This window comes from Glycine soja, chromosome 15 (assembly GCF_004193775.1).
Source record: "Glycine soja cultivar W05 chromosome 15, ASM419377v2, whole genome shotgun sequence".
In the NCBI taxonomy this organism is placed as follows: domain Eukaryota; kingdom Viridiplantae; phylum Streptophyta; class Magnoliopsida; order Fabales; family Fabaceae; genus Glycine; species Glycine soja.
In genome coordinates, this window is record NC_041016.1 from 10326886 (window position 1) to 10353867 (window position 26982).

The 26982-nt window shown below is 37.4% G+C and overlaps 1 protein-coding gene across 4 annotated transcripts; it reads right to left on the minus strand.

The window, feature by feature from the left end:
* Positions 1–77: 77 nt before the first annotated feature.
* Positions 78–26669, minus strand: LOC114388362 (serine/threonine-protein phosphatase 6 regulatory subunit 3-like). Of its 4 annotated transcripts, XM_028348795.1 has the most exons (19): positions 26392–26669; positions 24344–24447; positions 23102–23188; positions 22940–23015; positions 22789–22863; positions 22432–22485; positions 19916–19975; positions 19542–19658; positions 12719–12813; positions 12404–12606; positions 11403–11500; positions 10630–10733; positions 10389–10554; positions 10109–10231; positions 9822–9904; positions 8545–8686; positions 7797–7826; positions 1866–1936; positions 78–1726 (listed from the first exon to the last, which is right to left on the minus strand). In XM_028348795.1, the coding sequence occupies exons 1-19, from the start codon at positions 26428–26430 to the stop codon at positions 937–939; spliced, it is 2517 nt and encodes an 838-aa protein (XP_028204596.1). In that variant the 5' UTR covers positions 26431–26669; the 3' UTR covers positions 78–936. The 4 variants fall into 4 exon arrangements, with proteins under 4 accessions (XP_028204596.1, XP_028204597.1, XP_028204598.1 ...); XM_028348796.1 differs by lacking the exon at positions 22432–22485; XM_028348797.1 differs by lacking the exons at positions 22940–23015; positions 23102–23188; positions 24344–24447; positions 26392–26669 and having other exon boundaries at positions 22432–22481; positions 22789–22807.
* Between the last annotated feature and the right edge of the window lie 313 nt (positions 26670–26982).

Below are 26982 nucleotides of genomic sequence, written 5' to 3' on the forward strand. Positions count from 1 at the left end.
ACTTACAATTTTACACTCCGCATTGACAATACTTCATGTTGATTGAGTAATAATTATACCAAAATTGAAGAAAAAACTGCTCTCAATATATAATTTATTTCTTTCGAATTTATTATTCATTCTTACAGTCAAAAGTCACCAAATGGGTATCAATAATTGAATATAAACAAAATCGAGAAATACTTACCAGCACATTAATCCCCTCTTGTAAACCCACAAAATGACAATGCATAGCAATCCAATGTAAGTCTAAAACCAACTAGGGTGATTTGGAAGGGAACTTGTACAATATACTGGAACAAGTCAATACAAGTTTCAGAACCCAAAGGTTCAAAGTATGTAACAATGTAACGAATATTGTTCATCCGAAAACTCGTAATTACAGAAACGTCCCTCCCCTTCCCACCAATTTTTGGCCTTTTCTCACTTTTCAGTATGCTTTATGAAATGCAAGTCCTTATAAGCAACCATGGAGCTTTGCAATGCTAAAGACCCACGTGACCTGAACCTGAGTTCAACCACTTCCTATAAAAATCATCATACAAGGTTACTTTTGAGCAATTGAACAAGTCAATCAAGGAACTCATCTTCACATACCAACACACTCGGAACGGGGAGACGTATTTTTATACGAACAGTTAAAGTTGAAGAGGGTGAAAATTTAGTAGCACCTAAATGGGCAAAAGCTAAACAATTGATATGAACAGGTGAAGAATTCAGTAGCACCTAATGCATGAGCTAAAGCCTCATCAAACATTGAATTTCTAGCTTCAGAAGTTGGTGGGAATAAAAATTCAATACCCCTATTAAAAAAACATACAGTGGGCAGAGAGGTCCTAAATGCTCTTGCCCTGCCAAATTCCAGGATGTATCTTCCCACCTGATTAATGTTGCATGATTAGCCACCCAAGCCAGTACACAATAATTTACATTATCCTACTCATGCTCGACTTCTTTTTTGTTGTCAGTTGTGTCCTTGTTACTGTTCCCTCCAACCTCAGTGGCTGACCCATCCACAGCTTTTTTATTGTCAGTTGTATCCTTGTTACTGTCTCCTCCAACCACAGTGACTGACTCATCCACTGTTTTTTTGTTGTTAGTTGTGTCCTTGTTACTGTCTCCTTCCACCGCAGTGACAGGCCTATCCACAGCTTTTTTGTTGTCAGTTGTGTCCTTGTTACGGTCTCCTCCAACCTCGGTGACTGGGTCATCCACAGAAGTGGCAGATGCACGTGTGCTTGGAGTTTCAACTCCTTGAGTTGGCTCAGTTTTGTCCTTGTTTCTGTCAGAGGTTTCAATGCTTGAGTCATTGAGAGATGCTGATGGCTCATCAGTAGCTATCTGCTCATCCTTTGTTAATGCAACACTGGATGATGGAGATGATGATTCAGCTACACCAGGATTATTGCTCCCAGGTTCTATCTCAAGTACTCCGTTGGGAAGAACATCAGAAGGGTCATTGGCATCTGAAGATTCCCTCCATTCAACCCACTCAACTGGTTTATCGGTCCCACCATGTTCTAATTTTAGTCCTGCTTCTGGAGATGTTGCAGTGTCAGCTAACTCCTCATCTTCACCAGCAATAACATCATCCCCACTGGCTTTTACAAAAACCTCATCAGCAGTAGGTGATGGAGAAGCAAGGGAACCTGTTGAGCGTTCATTGCCTACTCGATCTCTACCCTCCTCGAAAGCAAACCAGTTGGAATTTGTGAATAGAGACCCACTGCATGTGTCAAAGCAAAATCTAAGGTATACATTGAAAGAATTGGAATAAAGACCTTTACATGAGACACCAGGCATGACAGTTCAAATACAAAGTAGAAAATTGACACATGTATGATCAACAGAGGCACACCATTTACCTTTCATGGTCATCTCCCAACCGCAAAGAAGATATAACAACTTCTGCAGATTCATCATCAAAATAGACATCCTGCAAGATACATATTATGTCAGATGTTTTATCATGATCGTAAATCAAACCTCAACAAAAAAATCCCAAGATACATCATAAGTGTTAAACAAAACTAGAAATCCCCAAATAAACAAAAAGATAAACGTGTGCAGATTTGTATGAAAGCCATCAATGTACTCGGCAAAAATATGCGAAATTTATGTGGTGGAGTTCAAGTCACTATAAGACACCCAAGCAAAAATTACTCATTCCATCTTTAGACAAATTCTTTTACACAAGAAAATTTATCTGACCATTCACTTCCACATATTCAATTTTTTTTTTTATCAGTAAAAGTATTATTATATTATATATAATATTAAGTTCAGTACAAGTGGTGTACTATTGTATATAAGCCATGTTCAGCGGAAGAACAAAGCATCCTCCATCAATTTGTGTGACCTTTGAAGCTGTCATTTGAGAAAACAATCCTTTTTCTATGATGCCAAATACACCATGCCAGGGAGATCCACCAAGTCTGCCATCGCTGTAACCTAATACCCACCAGATTGAAGTATGAGTGTTGGAGGAAATGGTCCCTCGGTTTCTGGGAATACACCCACAATGTTTAACTAAGACATCGATTCCCACCATAGTGGCATGATTTTAACGCGGCTGAAAAAAAAGATGAGATGTGTCCTCGTCATGATTTCTACAGAATGGACAACTGGCATCGTTGATTCCACATTCCTAGATCTCAAGTTACTCTTTGTTGGCAATCTGTCCCAGATTAATCTCCCATGCAAAGAATGAGACTTTACTTGGGATTTTTAACTTCCATAGTGTAGTAAACACTCCATCCTGATTCTCATATGACGAATCCCAATCAAGCAGCCTGTAGCAGTCCCCACTATATATCCCCCACTTGGATCTCCCTCCCAACTCCAAGTGTCTTGTCGCTGCAGTTGTACTCACAGACCTTCTATATCCTCCATAAATTTTCCAGCCATGTCTATTTCCCAGCCTACATCTAATATTGCCCCCATCTGCTGAATATATTAATGTTGCAGTTGGGAGATATGGTACAATCTTGGGTACTTCTCCATCAACGAAACCCCATCATCCTTCCAACCATCTTCTCAAATCAGCACTTTCGATCCACACCCAATATTCCATTTAGACCCGCTTCTAAACCAGCTCTCCTCCTCGGTCAAATTACAAATGAAGCTAAGGTCCCGCCACCAGAGGGACTTCCTATTAGTCCTTCTTGTCATATCCAAATTCCTCCACCCTCCATATTGAGTCCAAAACTTGTGCTTACAATTCTCCTTGGTGGTGAAACAAATTCCATCGCCATTTTTCAAGTAATGCATAGTTGAATTTCACCAAATCCCTAATGCCCAAGACACCTTTCTCCTTTGGCAGACAGATTGTTCCCCAATTCACCCATGCAATCTTCTTCTGATCCGAATGTCCTCCCCACAAGAACCACCGCTTCAGCCTCACCAACCTATCTACCACCTTCTTCGGAGCCCTAAAAAAAGAAACGAAATAAATAGAGATCAAGTTCAAGACTGACTCTATCAAAGTCTCCCTTCCCTCGAAAAAAAGATAATTATGTTTCCATTTTGATAGTTTTCTCACATCTCTTGACTATTGGATTTGATATCTCACTACACCATGAGTCTGTCCGAATAGGGATACCCAAATAAGAAAAGATTACTGACAACAATCTACAATTTAAATAACTAGCGGCATTGTTCATCCATTGCTCAGGCATCCCAGTCGTCCCAAAACTACTTTTGGCGAAGTTTAGCTTTAGTCCTCAACATCACCTTAATTGCTCTTACATTTGTCATCATTGTGGTCCCAAAGAAAATCATGTCATCGGCATACTGTAGTATACTGATTTCCACATTTCTGCCTACTGTAAAGCCTTCAAACAAATCCTTCTCCTAGGCTTCTCTCATCAGACTAGTTAGGCTCTCTGCTACAATATTAAACAGGAATGGGACTAGTGGATCCCCTTGCCTGAGTCCTCTTTGAGGAGTGAACTCCGTTGTTGGACTCCCATTAACCAATATGGAAATAGAAGTCGATTTCAAGCAGTCATCAATCCATCTAATCTATTTGGTACAAAATCCCATCTAACTGAGTCATACTCCTTTTCATAATCAACTTTGAACACAAGGCATCTTCTATTACACTTTTTTGCTTCTTCAACCACTTCATTGCCTATTACCACGTTGTGTAGCATGTCTACCTTCTATGAAAGCATTTTGGCATTTATCTATAATGGTCGATACCACCTTCTTCAACCTTCTAGATAACAGTTTAGCCACAATTTTATTCATGCATCCTATTAATGAAATAGGTTTGTATTCATTGAGGCTCCGGGGATCAATGACCTTAGGGACCAAAGCTAAGAATGATACATTGCTTCCCTTTGGAAAAACTCCATTGATATAGAATTCATCCAAAAAACGAAGCAAATTTGTTTTGATAACATCCCAGAATTTCTTGATAAACTTGAAATTTATTCCATCTAGTCCAGGGTTCTACGCACTACCACAATCCCACACGGCATCACTCACTTCTCTCTTTTCAAAGTGCGCCACCAAGAGGTCATTATCATACTAGCCAATGGACTGAAATCTGACCCCATCTAGTCTAGGCCTCTCCCACTCAATCTCCTCAAATCTCCTCTTGAAAAACTGTCTAATTTCCTCTTTGACCCTGCATGACTCTTTTATCCAGCACTCATCAACAAGCACTCCTTTAAACATATTGAATCTACGTTTCCAAAATACAATCAAGTGGAATAACCGAGAATCCTTCCTTGATCCATCTAGTCCTAGTCTTTTGCCTCAAGATGGATTCATTTAAGTGTGCTGCTTCGCAATTTTATTTCTTGTTCATTCAGTTGTCTGTCATCCCCTTCATTTTCCAGCTTGTTCAACTCCAACTCTAGTCTTAATTTTTGCAGAATATCGCAAAACTAAGTCTTAATCCATGCTTTTAACCTCTACTTTAATCCCTTGATCTTTTCTTTTTAACACAAAACCGCCCCAACAATTTATAGAGTTCGTTGTCTAGCAGTCACAGATTACCTTCCTGAAAGATTTATCCTCAAACCAGCAATCCAAAACCCGAAATGGCTCAAGCCCCAATCAGAAAATGTGGATCTCAACAGGCTTCAGAAATCACGATGCATGATAAACAAGGTGCTTCCTTGCCATTTGGCAAGCCATTTTGTGGATACAAGAATTCTGTCCAATCTGCCTTTGGTTGTGGTCTATATCAGGTGAATTTTCTCCCCACACAAGGCACATCCAGAATGAAAAGGTTAATTACAAACTAATTCTGTTTCTCTATTTATAGAGAAAACATATATGGTTACACATAACCTGACTAAGGCAGTTAACTAACCAAAGTTAGTTACTGCTCTAACAAAATAATAGAAATAACAAAATTACAGTAGTTCTAACTGAATCATAACTGTTCTAACAAAATAACAGCTGCTCTAACTGAATGACAAAGTAAAACTTACCTGATACACTAATACCCCCCCCCCCCCCCCAAACTCAATGGGGTGGAGAATAAGAAATGAACTCAACTACAATGAGTTTGGACCTAAGAAAGAGAAATCGAGTTGGTGATAGAGGCTTAGCGAGGGCATCAACCCATTGATCTATAGCAAGAATATGATACACTTTGAGCTCTTTAGCCAAGACTTTCTCCCTAACAAAAAAGATGTCAATTTCCATGTGCTTAGTCCGGAAATGAAGAACTGGATTATGAGTGATAGCTACTGCACTTTGGTTGTCACAGTAAATCTCTGGGGTCTGAAAAGGAACAGACAACTCTGTTAAAAGAGTTTGAATCCATGAAACCTCAGTCGTGGCTTGAGCCAAGCTTCTGTATTCAGCTTCAGTGGAAGATCTAGCCACAATATGTTGTTTCTTGGACCACCACGAGACCAAATTAGGACTAAAGCAAATCACTGCACTAGAGGTAGACCTTCTATCATGTACACCAGAAGGAGTCACAAAAGCGAAATTCTGATTTGTCGCCATGGATAGACCTCAAGCTCTGGATACCATCATAGAGTTTGAGAGAAAAAGAAGAAAGATGGAAGATATTATTATTGATTCAGAACGAAAAGGGCAGTTACAAATTGATTATGCTTCTCTATTTATATAGAAAACATATGGTTACACATAACCTCACTAAGGCAGTTAACTAACCAAAGTTAGTTATTGCTCTAACAAAAATAACAGCTTCTAACAGAATAACAAAAATTACAAAATCACAATTGTTCTAACCAAATCATAATTGTTCCAACAAAATAACAGTAGCTCTAACTAAATCACAAAGTAAAACTTACTTAATACACTAATCATCACCATCATGTCGCACCTGGGTAGGTCGTCCTGGTTATTAACCAAAGGTCCTAACGTGATAGATTGACCAGCGAACAATTGCAGCTCCCCAACACTTCTGTTTTGCTCACCTCCTTCTTCATCCACTAGCCTAGCTATTGCCGGAAATTCGCCGTCAGACAATGTGTTCTCCGACGACAAGGCCAACCACACTTTGCTCTCATTGGAAAATATTTCCTCTGAGGACCCTATCAGGCTCCCCCTGCTGCTTTATAGTGTGATTGATTTTGGGGTGTCATGACGTTTTGTCGGGCACTCGTGCTCTATCCAAGCGTTGAAGGTCTTCCACATCATCATCAATATCCAACATTTCACCAACCCCCCTCACAATCTTCTTAATGTTCTCCAAATCTCATGCGTGTAATGGGATTCCCCAGCAAAGAATCCAAACCAACCTAAAGTCATGCCTCTAAGGCTTGGGCTCCATTTCTCCAATGTATGGAACATAGACAGTCCGTTTTCAACTTCTTCCCTACATATTTCTTCTGCTCTGGTATCAGTGAGGCCCACGAGTAACACCATGTCATCATCAAGGTTCTTTGGCTTAATATTTGTGCCTCCATCCCACATGAGTTCTTCTAGTCTATCAAACGCCGCCAAATTCCTCATTCTACCTACCTAGGCCCAGGCGTTGCTGAACCATGTCCTTTGTTCCATGGATATAGCTAGCTAATTGACGAGTAGGAAGTCGTTCTCATTGTCTGTGCATATCTCGATAACCACCTCTTCACCATAGTATTGCTGCCTATCACCACCACTTTCACGTGTGAAACATGTACTGGCTATCGTTGGGGATGTTGTTTTTGTGCTCCTCCATACAAGGTTGTTTGTTATGTTCTCTCTCTACCTTTGTCTTTTTCTCTCTCAACTAGGTTCTCCCTAATTGGCCCATTCTTGTGCTGATCTTGTTGATTTTCTCTATCAGCTTCCACTCCCTTACATGTTTCAGGAGATTCGCATGTAGTTCAATCCGCCAAGGATCAAGTTATCCAATTGTCTCTCGTGTTTCTTAACGTCATCGACCCATATGAAGCGCACAAAACCGTATCTCCGATCGCTCCTATTTATGTTTTTTGCGATGAATACCTCCTTAACATCACCCCATTTCTTGAACTCAAACCACAAATCATTTTCCCCCGTGTCTTCCAGAAAAAGTGTGAAGTAGAAAGAAGAAACATCTGATGCGTCCCTCCAGTTTCTACTCCTTCCCTCCCCTCATCGTGCCACCACTGTCATTGCATCATGTTGACTTACCCATTCCCAGTGTAGTTGAGACGGGAACTCTATCTCACCCATTCTTTGTTTCGCTCTCTTACCCACTTTGTGTTTCTCTCTCATCTCTACCTTTTTTTCCAAATGAATAATGATAACTATTTATGCTCCACATATTCAATTATATATTCATTTCACCTCAATTCCAGTACTAGAGATTAACATTTACGAGGAAAACATCATACCTCATCATCTCGTTCAAGAGAGCCATGAACCTGAGAATATCATAACACCACGTAAGAATGACATCAGCCATCAGGAATTTATCTTTCTATAATTAAAAAAAAAAAAAAGCCATGAATGATGACATAAATAACAGTCAACACAATCACCAAGTATGCATAATAAAGAACAAATAGGACATTTGTAAAATTCATATGAGTAATTACGCAAAAAAGGATCAGCTGATGTGCATAATTTGAGAACCAACTATTAACTGTAGACAAGTATTCTATAATAACATCGGAAAATCAAGCAAATCCAAAAAAACTCTGGCAAAGCTATGTGCATTTCACTCTGGTCTGATTTGAATAGAATGGGAAAGATTTGACTTTCTCATAGAGTTGTAGGCTTAGACTGCCTTTATGACCTAACATAAAAGTTTTCAGATATTGCTTTTTTTTTAGTTTTTTTAAAGCCAGACTGTGCCCATTCCATTCGCAGTTAAATCTTCTGATATATAACACCATAGAAATCATCTTTCTAGGTATTTCATATACTTCTGGCCATTATGAAGAAAACAACTTTAGGAGCCTTTGTGGGCAGAAATTAACATGAAATCACAAAGTGATTCCAAATGAGGTTGATAAATACTCCTTCATCAATCTCAGAAAAATTCCAGATATTTCTGTTCTTCTGTTCAGAGCTATAAAAATGACACTACAAAATGCAAATTTGATTGTAGACACAGGTAGTCCCTGGAAATGAATGTACCTCTTCAATGTCTTCATTATTGTAAATGCCATAACGGAAGGCCTGACTCAAATTATTTGCTAATGTAGCAACATCATAGTCCCGATCTTGATAATCATCCTCGTCACTATCCCTATTTCTGTCATGCAACGCTGTTGGTCTCCTGTAACAATCAATTAATTTAAAATCATCAAAAGAGTCTCTAAGGAAATACACAACAAAACCACATGATATGACCTACATTGAAGCTACAAAAAGAAAAATATGATGCTCAATCCCAAGTCCCAACAATAATAAGAAAATATTCAATAACAGAAAAGATTGTGCTCAAGCTCAGCTCCAAGCTTGCATTTCATCACACGACAAATCAGCACGAGTACAACACATCTATCTAATTCTGCTGTCTTGCATGGTTGATGGGTTGACTTTGGCACTGGTTTCACTTTAAGTCAGTAAAGTTGCACAAGAAAAGGGATTTTGAAAAGGGACTAGGCAATATCTACTCATAGAAGGCTTTTTACAGTTATTTTACAATTATCTTAAAATTGGACTTTAATTCTATCATCATTACTACCTAGTGGGATAAGACTGTTGTAATTCTATCATCACAAAATTAAAATATCCCAATATAATCAATATACAATTATAGTTAAACCTATCTTATTTATGCATCATGATTCCAAAGCCTATTGCATCAATTTACTCAATTTTGTTTCAGTAAGATGGAATACAGCATTCTGCAGTTTCAATATTATTTTAGATATTACAGAAGTACAAGATGAAGGATCATTCTACAAACAAAACTAAAGAACAAGACATAAAATTCAAAATGAACATCAGCTCAATATTTCAGTAATGCCTCTGCATGACAAAAAATTTCATTACAAAAATTTGAAAGAAATCTATAAAGATGTCCAAAAGACAATCTTAACAAAAAAATACAAAATTTTCTTGAAAATTTATGCACCTCTCTGTTACACCACTTTTATATATTCTGGAGCTTGATGTTCTCTTGGTTCAGTGAACAATGGTCTTTGCCTCTAATGGAAACATTTTTCTTGATCAAGGAAGGTATATTATACTCCGATGGTTCTAATAGTCTTTAAGTTTATGGCTCAAGAAAAGAGAATAGGATTTCAATATGGAGTGAAACCTCCAAAGATTCTATCCAGGACTCTAAAAGCATGATGTCATTCAACGAAACAGCAAATCTTAATTTTTAAGCTCATTCTGATATTGGATATGCAGATCAACCAGGGGATAGAACAAGACAATGCCAGTTAAGAAATGCAACATACCCACACGACCATTGATAGACATTTTCCACAGCATTGCGATTTGATAAAACACTCAAGTACCAATCTGTCCAGTCACTATTTCCCTGTCAATTTAAGAAGTTTGAAAATGAGCTTCAAGATTATGAAGTTAATGTTTAACATTCATTTTGTGCAAGAACATGTTAAAACGTCTGACAATTACTTACTAGGAAAAGAAAGAGAATCGATCAACAGATACCAGATACTAACAATATAAGTTTACACACTCAAAAGTCCTACCACAACTTGCTGGAGACATAGTAACAGACCTGCAAATGTTCCTGAATCACACTGTTGTTATTCCCTAACTGGATAAGTTTGTTAGATATACGGGTTATGTGTCCAATGCATCCTATCCTGGGTGCTGATTTACCTTCAGCAGGTATTGTTGGCTGCATGAATATTTGCAAAGACAAATTGAAAAGTTAAAATATTAATTCATCCCAAAAGATTTTTTATTTTTCATTAAATAGTTGAATCAAAACATAGATAACAAAACAAAACATTTTTTGCAATACAATTTTGAGGAGTGGGGGGGAGATCATGTACCTTGTTTGTATCAGCTTCTAACGTGAATAGCTTTTCTGCTTGAATAATTTTCCCAACAAAATCACAATCACGGAGAAGGTGTTCCAGAAGAGAAGAATTCTTACTCTCCAAGCAAGACATTATAATGTTTTCCACGAGGTGATGCAAAAAGTTATTGTATGGGTACCTACCACATTCAAACATTGTAGCAATGCATGAGATCAAATGACATGGCACAAGATAACAGAATCGCTAAACTTACTCAAAGAACAAGTGAATAATTCTTTGTACAGCTCCAAGATCAATCAATTTCCTCTCAGCAGCTTCACCGCCAACAGTTACTAAAACTGATATGAACTCTACAATCTGAAAGAATATATGTTCAGTTAATATTATGGCAAAGCTGCAATATCACTTCTCAACATCTTCAAATATCATGAACACCAAACATTAAAAAGACAAATACTTGTAAAACGAATCATTACAGCAAGGAGGTGTTTTGGTTATGAAGGGACTGTCTAGTCTCGAACCTCTGACCATTGATGGTATTGCAATAAGCAAACCATGCAAGGGGGTGTTTGTTTCAAGGTATGAAATTTTATTCTTGGGACTCAAATTCCCAGGAATATTATTCCCACGAACATGTTTGTTTGACAATAGTAATTTCAGAAAAAACATTATTTAATTAAAAAATAAAAGTAGAAAAAGAAATGTGGAAGAATGAAGTGGGAATAGGTAGTTTTGTAGAAAATAACTTCCATTCCCATGGGAATCCAATATGCTCACCATTCTCCGTGGGAATAAGAAGCAAGATAATTGAGAGTATTTTACATTCCTGGAAATCAACCATTCCTAGGAAGGTTTTTACAAAACTTATACCAAACATGGTAATGTGATATTCCCATGTCCACATTCCCAGCAATCTTGCTCAACACCTTGAAACAAAAGCCACCCAAATGTTCAAAACTCACCTACCAATTTCCAACAGACTCAAATCAAAAAGACAAATGCAACAATTTCAAATAATTAGTTTACCTTTAAACGATGTTTACCAAGAGGTGGTTGTAACTTGCCAAAAGTAGTTAGCAAGAGATTTTCAGCAGAAGAAACATCTAAGAGCTTGAGTAAATCACCTGCAGAGTAAGAGCTAGATCAGGCATTTTTTTCTCCTTTAGAACCAGTCACAATAAAACTACAAAATAAAGAAAAAAGAATGTACATTCAGACACACATGGCGTCACGATGTAATGTAACATCAATTGGAAATGGAAGTTAAATGGCCTTTTGGTTCATGTATTTAGACAAACTATTTCGCCCCCCAAGAAGAGTACTAGGAACACACTCCTAATATACTCTCTTCTATTGGGCTAAAATTAGTTGAAAATTAAAAAAAATCATTGGATGTTCATTAAATAACGATGTAGGACCCACAAAAGTTTGTGATTTCAAATAAATTTCAATTAATAAGAGTGTGCTTGAAAGAGTGCATTTTTCTTCTCTGCAAAACATACTTTCAAACCATTCAGAAATTTGTCCATAATCAACCATTGTCATCATATTAGAGTCAACTCACCCTAGAAGGCATATTATATTGCAAAGATGGTCTAAGTAGCAAATACACAAAATGGAAGCTTGAAGCTATGACCTATGATCCATAATTTACCATTGGGAACATTTGACTAATTAGGCATTTTGTTTCATTCAATGGTTTCTTTGAAATTTTATTTAGTGATAGAATTACTAAAAACTCCAATATAATCCAAAACATGGGTACCACATTAGCCTCTGCAATTTCAGAGGCATTCATCAGACAGCACCATAACCCCATGCCACTATGAGCCCAGATGCCATCCATGAGAAAGGCTCTGCACTATGGCATTTCAGTAGCAGTTTGGCTGAGATCTGGCACACTACCATTTGCCATGGTGGCTAATTAAGAAAATCATATAGAGCTCAACATTATAACACTAACAACGTGACTGAGACCTAGAAGAAACAGGTTATTAGAAGGCCAAAGTGGACGGAAGAAGTCTTACCTAGGCTATCTAGCATGCCTTCAACAGTCTCAGGATTTGCAGCCACAGTAGATCCATTAGTCATTTGGCGGTTATATGTATAATAAGCGCCAAAAGTATGGCTCTTGGGGTCTAGCAAAGATATGCATACAGATAGAGAGTTAACGAGAACAGATTTTGGCCGAGAGACTTCAAGAGCATGACAGAATAATCTTCCTATAAAGCTGCAAATAGATGATAAAAAATGTTAAAGAAGGAAAGGATGCATAAACTTCAAGCGATGAAAACTGATGTAGGATTGCACTCATAAAAAAAATAGTCCTGGAACAAATCTACCTTGGGCTGGAGATTTTTGCAGAAAGCCCTGCAGGAGCAAATCGAGTAATAGCACAGAGTGTTTCTGCTGCATTAGCATGCACTTCGGGAGAATCCTGTAAAAGCAACACCAAAAGAATGTTTAGTCAATGTGAATGTACTTGCTGGCCTGCTTAATAAAGAGGATATGGTTAATACATTATACATTATCCTCATACCATTCATCGTACATACTTTTTGTATTCATCTTTGTAAGTTAGGGGGGTTTAAGGAGGTCTTGTTAGAGAAAACTGCAGTATAATTAACACAAAGATATCCTTGCGTATGCAATATAAAAAAATACAGTACAAGTGAAATTGCTTACCAGTGCAATACAACTATTCAGGCATATAGCCTGGAAGCCATAAAATTAATCCTAACTCATAACAGGTGTAGTGTACGGACAACATACAATACTTAATACATGAGCATTCTAGTCCACATAAAGCATGCAATGCCAAAAATGTTCCATCATTGCAACTGTTAAAGCCACTGATATTAATCAACAAAACAGCCCCAAACTCGAACAACAAACATTATGAAAAAAATCCTATTCTATATACGAGGCAGTTTATATGTATCACAAAGATGCTTAGCAATTTTAATCTACATGATTGCTTGCTCTCAAACAAAATACTTTCTGTGTGCTTTCATAGTTTAGTTAGGTGCTTTTGTTGATCTCCATATGTTTTATATATTTGTAATAGTAATTTAAGTAGCATTTCATTCAGACTTGATTCAACATTTTTATAAAATTCTGTTATTCCTCAAACAGGATAGCAGGGAGCAAGATGGCTACTATTCTAACCAATTAGAATAAAGCAATTTAAGGGTAGAAGCGCAAGGACAGACTTGAATTTAAATGTCAAGAAATTTCACTCACAGGGCATATGGACCAAGCTTATTATAGGTCATATGCACCAAGCTTGGAACAAATAGACTGAATCCTAGGTCCTCGCAATGACTTAGTCAAAATATCTGCTGGCTGATCATTAGAGCTAATGAACTCAGTGACAATTTCTTTGGACAATAACTTCTCCCGAATGAAATGATAGTCAATTTCTATGTGTTTGGTTCTCTCATGAAAGACTGGATTTGAAGCAATATGGAGAGTGGCTTGGTTATCACAATATAACTTCATCAGCCCAACTTCACAGAATCTCAATTCTTGAAGTAGTTGTTTAATCCACATAAGTTCACATGTAACCATGGCCATAGATCTATATTCAGCCTCTGCACTAGACCGGGCAACAACAGTTTGCTTCTTGCTCTTCCAAGAGATAGCATTCCCTCCAATGGAGACACAATATCCGGATGTGGATCTCCTATCCATAGGACAACCAGCCCAATCTGCATCACAATACCCAGATACTTGTGTATTACCTTTGTCTTCATAAGTAATCCTTGTCCTGGAGCTCTCTTAATGTATCTAAGAATACGCATAACAGCATTCCAATGATCAACACGAGGATTTTGCATAAATTGGCTCACCACTCCAACGACAAAGGAAATATCAGGTCTTGTAATGGAGAGATAAATGAGTTTTCCCACAAGTCTTCTATATCTCTCGGGATCAGGATACATTTCACTCTGATTTGCCAGGAGCTTCAGATTTGGATCCATAGGACTATCAACAGGTCTACAATTTTGCATGTTTGTTTCCTCCAAAATGTCAAGGGCATACTTCCTCTAAGAGATCACAACACCATCTCCTGACTGAGTCACCTCAATACCAAGGAAGTACTTCAAATATCCCAGGTCTTTGGTCTAGAAATGTCTGAATAAGTGTTCCTTTAGCCGAACAATTTTAGTAGCATCATTCCCTGTAATCACTATATCATCAACATATACTATCAAATAAACACATTTCTTAGGGGATGAATGACAATAAAAAACAGAATGATCAGCCTCACTTCATTTCAACCCAAAAAGTTGAAACAATATGACTGAATTTACCAAACCAAGCCCGAGGGGATTGCTTCAACCCATAGAGAGATCGACGCAGCTTACAAACAAGATCATACTTCCCCTGAGCAACAAACCCAGGATGTTGCTCCATATAAATCTCCTCCTCAAGATCACCATGGAGAAAAGCATTCTTAATGTCAAGCTGATGAAGAGGCCAATGACTCATGGCTACCATAGCAAGAAACAGACGAACAGTGGTGAATTTAGCCACAGGAGAAAAGGTGTCACAATAATCAAGGCCATAAATCTAAATATAGCCTTTAGCTACCAATCGAGCCTTAAGCCGATCGACCTCACCATTAGGCCCATCTACAACCCACAGTCTTCTTGACAGGTGGAAGAGGAACAAGTTCCCAAGTACCATTATTTTCAAGGGCCTGCATTTCATCAATCATAGCCTATCGCCATTCAGGATGACTAAGTGCCTCATGAACATTAGAAGGAACATGGTGTGAGAATAAAGAGAAAACAAAGGAAGAATATGAAGGAGACAAGCAATGGTAACTCAGAAAGTTATAAATAGGATGAGGGTTGCAAGTGGATCGAGTACCTTTTATGATGGCAATGGGTCAGTCTGACTCAGAGTGATGAGAGACAAGTAAGGAAGCAGGATCCATGGTTGGAGGACTAGTTGGAGAAGGATGAGGATCACGAGGAGAGGCTTCAGGTACTGTAGAATCAGCTGGTTGTGTCCTGCGATGATATGTAAACAAAGATGGAGAGACAACTTCAATTGAATTTGGTAGAGAAGATGGGACTTCACTGACATTTTGGTCAGAGTTACCTAGAGGACAAGGAATTGGCAGTACTTCCTGGAGAGAAGAAGAATGATCTACAGAGGATGAGAAGAAAGGTGTGTCTTCAAAGAAGGTTACATCTGTAGACATATAATATCGTCTTGTGATTGGAGAATAGCATTTGTAACCGTTTTGAAGACGAGAATAACCCAAAAAGACACATTTTACTGACTTAGTTAAAAGTTTGTCTAAACCAGGGGAAAGATCATGGACAAAACAAGTACAACCAAACACTCTAGGAGAGACATGAAACAATGGGTCATGAGGAAAGATAATTGAGTGAGGAATTTGGTTTTCAAGAGAAGAAGAAGGCATCCTATTAATTAAGAAGCACGCAGTAAGCACTGCGTCTCCCCAGTGATGTGTAGGAACATTAGAATTTAACATTAGGGAATGAGCAATTTCAAGAAGGTGACGATTTTTCCTTTCAACTATGCCATTTTGTTGAGGTGTATGAGGACATGTGGACTAGTGTAGGATACCTTTTGAGGATAAAAAAGAGGAAAGATCATGAGAGAAATAATCTTTTGCATTAACACTTCTGAAAATCTTGATTGTTTTTCCAAATTGATTTTCAATCTCATTGCAGAACGACTTAAATATGGGCAAAAGCTCAGATCTATCTTTCATTAAATAAACCCAAGTACATCTGGAGAATTCATCAATGAAGGTTACAAAATATTGAAAACCAAAAGATGTAACACGACTTGGTCCCCAAATATCAGAATGAATGGTAGAAAAAGCCGAATCACATCTTTGTACAATTTGAGGAAATGATGACCTAACATGTTTTCCTAGTTGACAAGACTCACAGTCTAAGACTCGAAGGTTTTTAAGACTAGGAACCATTATTTTCAGCTTGGATAAACTTGGGTGACCCAGACGATCATGCAAAAGTTTGGGTTTTGAGGATGCAAAACAGGATATCAGAGAGCTGGATTCTAAATAATACAGTCCTCGTGATTCACGTCCTTCTCCAATCAGTCGACCCATCCCATGTTCCTGAATAACAAAGGAATCAACAATAAAGGTTACTGAACAATTTAATGAGCGAGTCAACTGGCTTAATGAGATTAGATTATTATATGGACACTGAGGAACAAATAATACAGAATTTAATTTCAATGAAGGAGATAATGAAACTTGACCACTTCCTTGAGACGCAACTTTGGACCCATTGGCTACAGTAACAAGGTGAGGAATCTTTGGAAAGGAAATAGATGAAAAGGAAGACTTGTTACCAGAGATATCATCAACGGCACCTGAGTCAAGTATCCAAGGGCTAGGACTTCCGATTGATTGAGAAACACATGCTGTTGAGAAACATGGTACTGATGAAGATGATGCTTGATTGCTGGATTTCTCGGACTTGAGCTTCAAATACTCTTGGTATTCCTCATCAGAAAACTTAGACTCAGGTTTTTCTGACTTGGATACTTGTGCCACTTTGTTAGGGAAGTCATGCAAAGAGTAACAATTTTCTTGAGTGTGACCCATCCTCTTGCAATATGTGCATTGAGGACGTCCACTCCTTCCATTGCGGCCTCTTCTACTGTTACGGCCTCCCCCTCTCCCACGAGGTGCCACTATGGTTGATGTTTCCACAACATCAGTGAGATTTTCATCCTTCAACGCATGAGGTACACGAAGAAGCCTAGTAATGAGAGAATCCATCGATGAGACTAGATCTCCAGCTAGGACTTGATCACGTACATGATCTAAATCTGTGTAGACTCCTCAAGATAAGGACCATGTAGAACTTGTCCAGTTTCTTATTCACCTCTTCCAACGAATCAGCCACGAGAAACCTTCTCAGCTCTTCTACTGCTGCCCGAGCTTTACCCATATGTGCAACCATGTCATGGTTAGATTGCTTGAGAGCTGTAACTTTCCCAGTCGCATCAAATAGGCTTTGAATATCGTTGGCGAAGATCTCTTGGGCCTTCTTCCAAAAAAGGTGACATGTTTTGAAAGATCTAAGAATTTCCAAAACATCTAGCTCGACCGATTGCCACAGAACAGCACATAGTTGATAATCTAACTTCTCCCATTCAGGTTTCTTGTCGTTTGGAACAGCATTGATGTTTTTCTCTAGGTGGTCATGGTACCCTTGACCAAGAAACCACAACTCAACTGAAGCAGACCACGACAAATAATTTTTCCAGTTGAGCTTGGCAGTTGCAATGGTTGGGGTTCCAGAAAATGAAAAAACAAGACCAGAAGAAGTCATTTTTGACCCAAAAACAAAAAAAATGCGCCGTTTAAGACAACTCTGATGGGATTCCAACAGCCAGAGTATGGCGATGGACGGTGACCGAAGGCGGCGACCGGCGGCGACAAACGGTGGCCGGAGGTGGCGGACGGCAGTGGCGGCGACGGACGGTGGCGACGGCGACGATGGTGGTCGAAACCCGCTCTGATGCCAACTTGAATTTAAATGTAAGGAAATTTCACTCACAGGGCATATGATATTCATGTTTCAGCTTACAATTTATAGAGTACAAAGCATAAGAGAGAGAAAGGGGAAAAGGACAACCTAGCCTAGTCTATGTGACAGCCTAGTCTATGTGACAGCCTAGCCTAGCCTATGTCTGCTGACTTCTAAAACAAGGAAAAAATATTTAGTAATGATGCATACAAATCTAATTTAGAAACCCCAAAAGATATTCAACAGACAGAATAAGACAAGGCAGCAAAGGTCACAATTGGCCAGAAACAGTGACAAATTCGCCAGAAAGTGGCCTCAGAGGTCTCAGGATGATCAAACTAAGGAGAACTGAGGTTGGGGATGGACAACTGTCGCAGCTAGCCAGAAAATGCAGAGAAATGCCGGAGAAGGGTGGGTGCTTGTCACAGAGACCAGTGGATGATACTTCATAACAGAGTGCAGGCAAATGAACGAAAGAGTAGGGTTTCAGTTCTGATTCAAAGGAGAGGGCAAAATCCCTAATTGACCCCCATAAAACAGCCCTAAATGACATTTACATGATTAAAAATATGTTTTTCCAACCCACACCAATAGCACTTGCTCCGGCTACAAAGTTCCATGATTTTGCCTGCTGCTATTGCGCAACCATTGAAGCATGTTCCAGCCGCTTCACGACAATTCTGTGACAGCACCACTATTTGGTGCTATTGACAACTAGAAAATATACCTCAAAAGAAGAAAAGCATGATGAGGGTAGTACTGCATCACTCCATAATTAAAAAGTTAATACAAGTCAAATGGGGCACTGTGATTTATTATTACAATATAAGCTAATAGAAAATGACAGTGGCAAATAAAAGTTGCTTAAGGATTATATTTCCATCTGATCATATGCATAAACATGCACATAGGGACAATCTCAGAAAGAGACAGGTCACAATGCCTTCTTATAGCTGTCCTTTATGTGACCATGAAGAAGAATCGATTTATCACCTTATGTTCAACTGTGAAAAGACTAGGAGTCTTTGGTGGGAGACAATGAGATGGGTTAATAGAGTGGGTCCTCATTCCATGGATCCAAAGAATCACTTTTTACAATTCACCCAGTGGAATAGCAAAGCTAGGACAATCAAAAGATGGGAATTTCTGTGGTTAGCCCTGTCCTTCTCCATTTGGTATCATAGAAACGCCATGCTTTTCAAGAACCAGCCGTTCACTCCTGAAAAGGTCATGGATGATGCCTTGTTCCATACCTGGTCCTGGCTAAAATGTGTGGAGAAGGATTTCAACATGCACTTTACTTTTGGGTCAACCAATCTAAAGGATGTTTTTTCCTAGAGGGGATGGGTTTGTACTTTGGTGGGCTGCCTTCAGTCTCTCCTAATGGGGTGCAGACTGTATTTGTATTGCTTTTATCTTTGTATTTTCAGTACACCTAGTACTGGATTTCATATATAATATTTTGATTTTTACTGTGCAAAAAAAAAAAAAATTCACATCAACTTAAAAAAATTAACTTCTATTTTTATCCATCCAAATCCAGTAACACTTTTAGATTTAGAAATAATAACATCCAATCCAGTAGAGATTTTAGAAAACTGATGATACTTACTGAAGAACTGAATTTATCCACAATCATCTCAAGCACATTAGTATCTTCAATCCACTGCATTGCATCCACATGACTTACATACATATGTTCATCGGCACCAATCAAGCGTATCAAAACCTGGTATTTAGAAGAAAAATATTACCACTAAAATAACAAATACAAACACGCACACAAGAACAGAATATAGAGAGAAATAAAATTCTAAACAATGAAAGTAATTGATTTTTCAAGATTTAAAAATACTATGCCCCATGCACATGTATCAGAAATAAATACAAGTAATAAAAAAGATTTGAACTAACAGCAAATCAAAGAGAAAGCATAACTGGTGAGTACAGCACTTAAAAATAAATAAATGTTGTCAAAAAACCAACCTCCATGATAGATGTAATTCCAATCAACTCAACTAGTTTCTTCACAATTTCCTGGTGAGCCTGGATAGCCATAAGGACAACACATCAGCAAACTGATAAGTGCAACCCAATGGATGCTTAACACAACAATGAAAATAAGCAGCCCTTCAGTCCTTTACTAGAATATATAATAATACTAGGAAATATTCATCAAAATGTTCCATCAAGTAACTTCCTTTAATATCCACACTTCCAATTCCAACACATATCACACCTTTTTATTTTGTTGAGCTAAATATAAAAGCCACGACAGGATGGGAGTCAGAATTCTGTAGGATATCTTTCAAATTCACATGTAATACACACATCACACATTTGTTTTGTAGTTGATCTATTTTAAAGACGGCAAGAGCAGGGAAAATCTGTAGGGAATTTTATAATTCACAAGCTGAACATCTATTCTGATAGTTATTATCATAAGTGCAATGGAGAATAAGAGAAAAAGACATTTAATATAATCTGGTTAAACTTACAATGAAGCAATGGCCAAGCAAAACAAAGAAAATTACCTAAGATTACAAATGTGTTTGTAGCCACCCAACACTCAAACCCTAATCTCAATACAAAACACCCATCATAAACGAAATTTCCCAACACACTCCAGACCTAACCTAATACTGAATTTACATTTGCATTATACACATGCACACAAACATCTAGGTCCCTTTCTTCAAGACCACATAAGCTCCTTCAAAATTCTGTGTCAGATTGCAATGCTGGCTTGCCAGGTCAGACAGATGTCAAGTCACAAACCAAAAACTAAGTTAAAGCCAGTTATAATTATTCAATCCATTTGCTTGTATCCTCATCATCAACAATGAAGCAACTAGGATTTCCATTATTTTCCCTTGAAGGGCACAACTGAATAATTCTGCAAATTCTAACCAAACCCAAGCAATACCTAAAGTTGCTGACCGGACCAGCTTTGATCATCATACCTTTTGGGTTTTCATGAGAAGTAACTTTCTGAAATAGTCCCGTGACACAATATCCCAAACAGCGATATCAAATGTGCTTGGTCCTCTTGTGATAATCTACTTGCTTATAACAAAACACTGCTTTCTTTTTCAGAAACCACCAAAATTCACTCATTATGCCATTGGTGTCAGAAAACGTAGCCTACTTGTATTGCCGCTTGGAGACAATACAAGTTTAGCTAGCTAGGTTGCCTTCAAACTGATAGGAACTGATAATCAGGAACAATTATGGCAGTTATGTGTAACTTTCTGCAATAGTCCCCTGTGATACAATATCCCAAACAGCAATATCAAATACGCTTGGTCCTCTTGTGATAATCTACTTGGTTGTAACAAAACACTGCTTTCTTTTTCAGAAACCACCAAAATTCACTCATTATACCACTGCTGTCAGATAAGTAGCCTACTTGTATTGCCGCTTGGAGACAATACAAGTTTATCTAGCTAGGTTGCCTTCAAACTGATAGGAACTGATAATCAGGGACAGACATGTGTAGAAAATAACTGCTAGAAATCAGTTGTGGGTTAGAAACTCAAAGATGACAGTTACGTGTAGAAAATAAATGCTAGTAGTTAATTTTGTTTTAGAAACTGCAGGATGGCAGTTGTGTAGAAAATAACTTCCAGTAGTTATGTATTAGGAGTATAAATCTGATAGTAGGTTGTGTAATCAGGTGTGTGAAGTTATTTTAAGTTTGCGGACAGAGAATACTCCCTGTAGGAGACTTCTGTCTCTGGGACAGCAAGTGTATAGCCATATTTATATAATAGGGGCTTTTTGTCTCTGGGACAGCAAGTGTATTGCTGTATTGCGCGATTTTAGTGTTCAATATTATATTTTATTATTGATGTCAATTGGTGTTCTATCACAAACTAACAGCACAACTATAAGATTAAATAGATAACAAGCCAGAGATGACCTATCCAAATCAATTGCAAAATAATAGTCCAAATAGTACCACCAACCAACATTGGAGATACACCTCAAGAACCACAGAATCCATTTCACTGCTAGCCAGTGCCTTCTTCCAAGACATGCCATATGCACTAACTACACACTGACAGCACTTGCACTCAAAATCAAATACGCACCACTCTAAAAAGAAGCACCAACATTTTTTCCAATACAAATGAATAATAAAGAACACACTTCTGGTTTTTCACAGTGCCTTAATGTATTGCTAAGGCTAATATTATTTTAGAAACTTCAATTCATTACCCTTCTTTGCTTATTGGGCATACTGATCATCCACAAAATTCAAGATTTAATTGCAATTTTAACAGTACTACTCTTGCTTTTAGTTGGCCAATCATTTAATGCACTAAAAATCTTAAATTCTTAATAATTCAAAAATGAAGCTACTGGAAAATTCATTAAAACCCTACATTCTAGCATCAGTTCTGCAATAATCATTTGCACTGAACAGTTCAATGTGATATTGATACAGTAAGGCAAGAAAGATGTTTCTAAATAAAATAATTAAGAAGTTTTCAACTTACTTGAACATATTGCATGAAAGGAACTGTCTTACGTAACAACAGGCATACAACTACCTAGCAGCATAAGAACTTAATAAGTACAATGGCCAAGATTATTTGTAAAAGGAACTTTAAAACTTAAAAGGGAAAAGAAAATTAAACAGAATCCTAAGTTCTAATCTCAAAGGGAAAGGATTGGTGGTCAACTCAAGCAGGTTTGTTTTTAAGTCAAATAATTTTGGAGTCAGAGAGCAAAAGTTAAATCGAGTTAGCACTTAGCAGGCTAATTTCTGGGCAAGCTCGACACTGCCCACAACAAAAGCAATTTTATAGCCTAAATAAACATGCAGTAAGCTTCAAATTTCAATAAATCAGTACCTTGCTAAAATATCCAGCTAGTAGGTTACTATGGGAGTGATTTAGATCCAAAAAGGAGAACAACAAATTGATCAACTGCCAAGAAGGAATAAGGTCAGCACTCCTTAAATATTACCAACAAATAAGGGTTCAAGAGTTTTTGATGTCTTACTTCCTCATCCTCTATAATAGTTTTGAGTATGATATCAACTTCACAGGTAAATATCTCGCATGCAATAAAAGGAAACCTGTTACAAATTAATAGCAATAAGATATCACTGCAAATATCCAGCTAACAGGAACTTAATCAAAATCTCCAATTTGAGCAACCAACTTAAAAGATCGCTTCTTTTCAGCATCCTCAGGAGCTTCTTCAATAATGTAACGTATCAATTGTTCCACCTGTGCTCTTCCAGACAAACTGCAACAGACAACATAAAATTTCATTAAGTGCAAAAGAAATTAAAAGTGTGTTGTGGTCGGCCAATCACACAATAATGAAAGACAACAGTTAAAAAGAACAAAAAAGGGAACAATTTATCCCAAACACAACTTATCCAAGTCAAAGGAATCTATAATTTAAAAGGCTTGCAGTAGAAAAAGAAACTCCAGAGTTCATCAAATATAGACAACTTTCCAAAACTACACTAAAATCAATACCTAAAGCCCTATAATTTCATCGCTATACTTTTTATATTATTATTATTATTATGTTTAAATGCAGGTAACCAAAAGACTATTTTTTAATAAAATTGTATTTCCAATCTTTTATTTGTAATGAAATTCTTTTCCTTTCAAAAATAACAAATAGCAATTAACATAAGTTTACTATGAGCCTCATGCACTGGGCCACCCTTTTTAACATTAATATGAGTTACAATATAAGAAGAACCTCTTCATCCTTTGTTCCCTCTCCTGACTCCTGAACCAGATTGACTTTTAGATAAAGGCAAGTAATGTAAATGAGTAGTATGTCAATCGTTAGTTATTTCACATTTCACAATAGTTACAATTAAGACATGCAAAATGAGAATTATCCATTCTTAGAATGTGGGTTTGGGCCTAACTCAACACCAAAAGCTAGCTTAAAGGGTGAGGGTTGTCCCCCAGTTATATACTCTATATTTGCCTTATCTCTAGCCCATGAAGGACTTGGGTTTTTCCCAATACACCCCCTCACGCCCAGCACTGTGAAGGTTACCCCCCTTATATACTCTATATTGGCCTTATCTCTAACCAATGTGGGACTTGGGTTTTCCCTAATATCCCTAATTCCCTATTCATTATCACAACCAAGCTGACCAATTTTCAAGTTCTGAATCCGATTACCAAAAATCAAATTAGGAGAACTCCCTAGTCAATAAAATGGAAACTGAAACCAATACTTTGTTTCCTAATCTTATTAATTAGAACATAAAGGCAAAAGTCCAACTTGTTAGAAGACAAAGTATGGCTCGCTTCAGTGATTTCAAGCATGCCACCTCATAATCTTATCCTCACCTCTAAACAATAATATTAAGCCATAATAATTTCAAATGAGAAACACATTTGTAATAGCAGAGAAAAAGAGCATTACAAATTTATAAGGCGACTGTTAAGAGCTTTGCATTCCTGAATAATTTCATCCTCATCAAGTAGTTCATCCAAAGTAAAATTCTCCTTATCCAAAATGGTTTCCACCTGCAATATAATACACCAAATAAACAGTAAAATCGCTATACCAATACGTATCTACATATCATTTTAAAAATTAAATTAAACTAACCTATTCTAGTCCCCCAAAGAAACAGACAATAAATGTAATCATGAAAAGATGACATCAGGAATATCAAAGAAAATGTTACAGATGTATGAGGTACTTGTGAGTTGTGGCCCAATGCCTTCTAAGAAATTATAGTGGACAATAAGGAAGTGACTAAAACAAAGCCCTCCAAATTCTTGCCATATCAATGATGGAAAAAAAAAATATTTCTAGCAACAATGCAAATAAAACCAAACCAAGGCCAAGAACACAATCCTATTTCACAAAAAGTAAGGAGAAATGAACACCATTAAAAGTCTAGGCATTTCTCTCCAACTAAATACACCATATAACTGTGTAGACTGAGCAACACAGTTATTAAATGTTAGGATCGGAAAAAAGATATACAGATCATTGCTCAAATCAAAAGACATCAACGACGACAATAAATGGCAGCTCCTCATCTTTACCCTATTTTAACATAACTGAAAATTGTGACCAATACGGATTGTGTAAAAAACAGTAAACATTAGTTTCATTCATCTATCCACAAACGACAACAATCCTAATCCCTCCACACTACTCCAGTGATCATTAAAGACATACAGATCATTAAAAATATAACTACATAAACTGAGAAACACAGTTAATGTTTAGACCGAGAAAAGGATATACAGATCATTGCTAAAATCAAAGACATGTCAACAACAACAATAAATGGCAGCTCCTCATCTTTATTTTAATGTAACTGAGAATTGTGACCAACATGGATCATGTGAAAAACAGTAAACATTAGTTTCATCCATCTATCCACAAACAACAACAATCCTAATCCCTCCACACTACTCCAGTGATCATTAAAGATCTACAGATCGTTAAAGATATAAAGATATAACTGTGTAGGCTAAGCAACATTAAATGTTTAGACCGGGAAAAAGATATACAGATCGTTGCTAAATCAAAGATGCCAACAACAACAATAAATGGCAGCTCCTCATCTTTACTCTATTTTAACATAACTGAAAATTGTGGCCAACACGGATGGCGTGAAAAACAGAAAACATTAGTTTCATTCATCTATCCACAAACGACAAGAATCCTAATCCCTCCACACTACTCCAGTGATCATTAAAGATATACAGATTGTTACAGTCATAAAGATATAAGTGTGTAGACTAAGCAACACAGTTGTTTAGACCGGAAAAAAGATATATGGATCATTGCTAAAATCAAAGACGACAATAAATGGCAGCTCCTCATCTGAGCTATTTTAACATAACTGAAAATTGTGACCAACATGGATCGTGTGAAAAACAGTAAACATTAGTTTCATTCATCTATCCACAAACAACAGGAATCCTAATCCCTCCACACTACTCCAGTGATCATTCACACACTCCTCAGTCCCTACTATTGATCTTGATATAACACTTTCACAATCATTCAAAGGAAATCTCAGCCAACAACAATCCCATACTCTCATCAGTTCATTACTATACCAAGATTTTCAAAATTCTCAAATGCCGAGGCTACCTCAGTGTCCTCCACCTGATGTGACAGTAACTAAAAACTGGCCAAAACATCAAAACGCAACGCTGCATAATCAGGCACAGAGTTACACGCGCCAATTCAATTACTCACAGTATCCAATTCTAGATTAAACAAATTTGATAAAAAAAAAAAAAACGACACTAAGATCACCGAATATTAAATTAAAGACACAATAACCCTCCGTATCGTCACACTTTCCCAAGAAACAAACCGAAAAATCAAATCCAAGCAAACACCGCATCAAGAAAACATCCAAAACCACCCCCAATACACAAGAATCAGTGTCCGCGAAGCTTATGCGAAGAAACGAAGAATGAGAGTGCGGAACTCACCGGAGACGCCGTGGACAAACCAGCCATGCGCCAAAACATGGTGAATTTCTGACGAAAGGACTCAGAATCAAGAAACTGGAAATCCGAAAACGGATCTGGCAGCGCAAAAACCCTAGCGCTCTGCCCCAAATTGAATAGAAGGAATCGTTATCGGAGCGAAAACCCTAGAATCGGGAACGATGAGACGGAGGAAGATCGAAACGGAGGAAAGAGAGAGAGCAACCAAAACAACCTTCAATCGCTGGAGAGAAGTTGTTTACGGGTGATGAATGAATAAAAGCATTGCAACCATCATCATGTACCGTCGTATATATATTTTTTGTGAATTTTAATTAAATTCAAATTTAAATTGCTGGTGCCACGATTTATTTTTCCTTATGCACATTTATTAATTTTTTTATATTAGAAAAAACATATTGAAATTTTGTGAAAAATAAGCATCAGTTATGAATTATGATAGATCTAAAAATTATTAGTAACCGATATAATTGAGTGTGTCGATCAACTTACGTGTGATAAATGATTTTGATTTTGAATCTTAGTATGTAAATTATGTTATTCATATGAAGAATTTGAATTTTAAAAAATAAA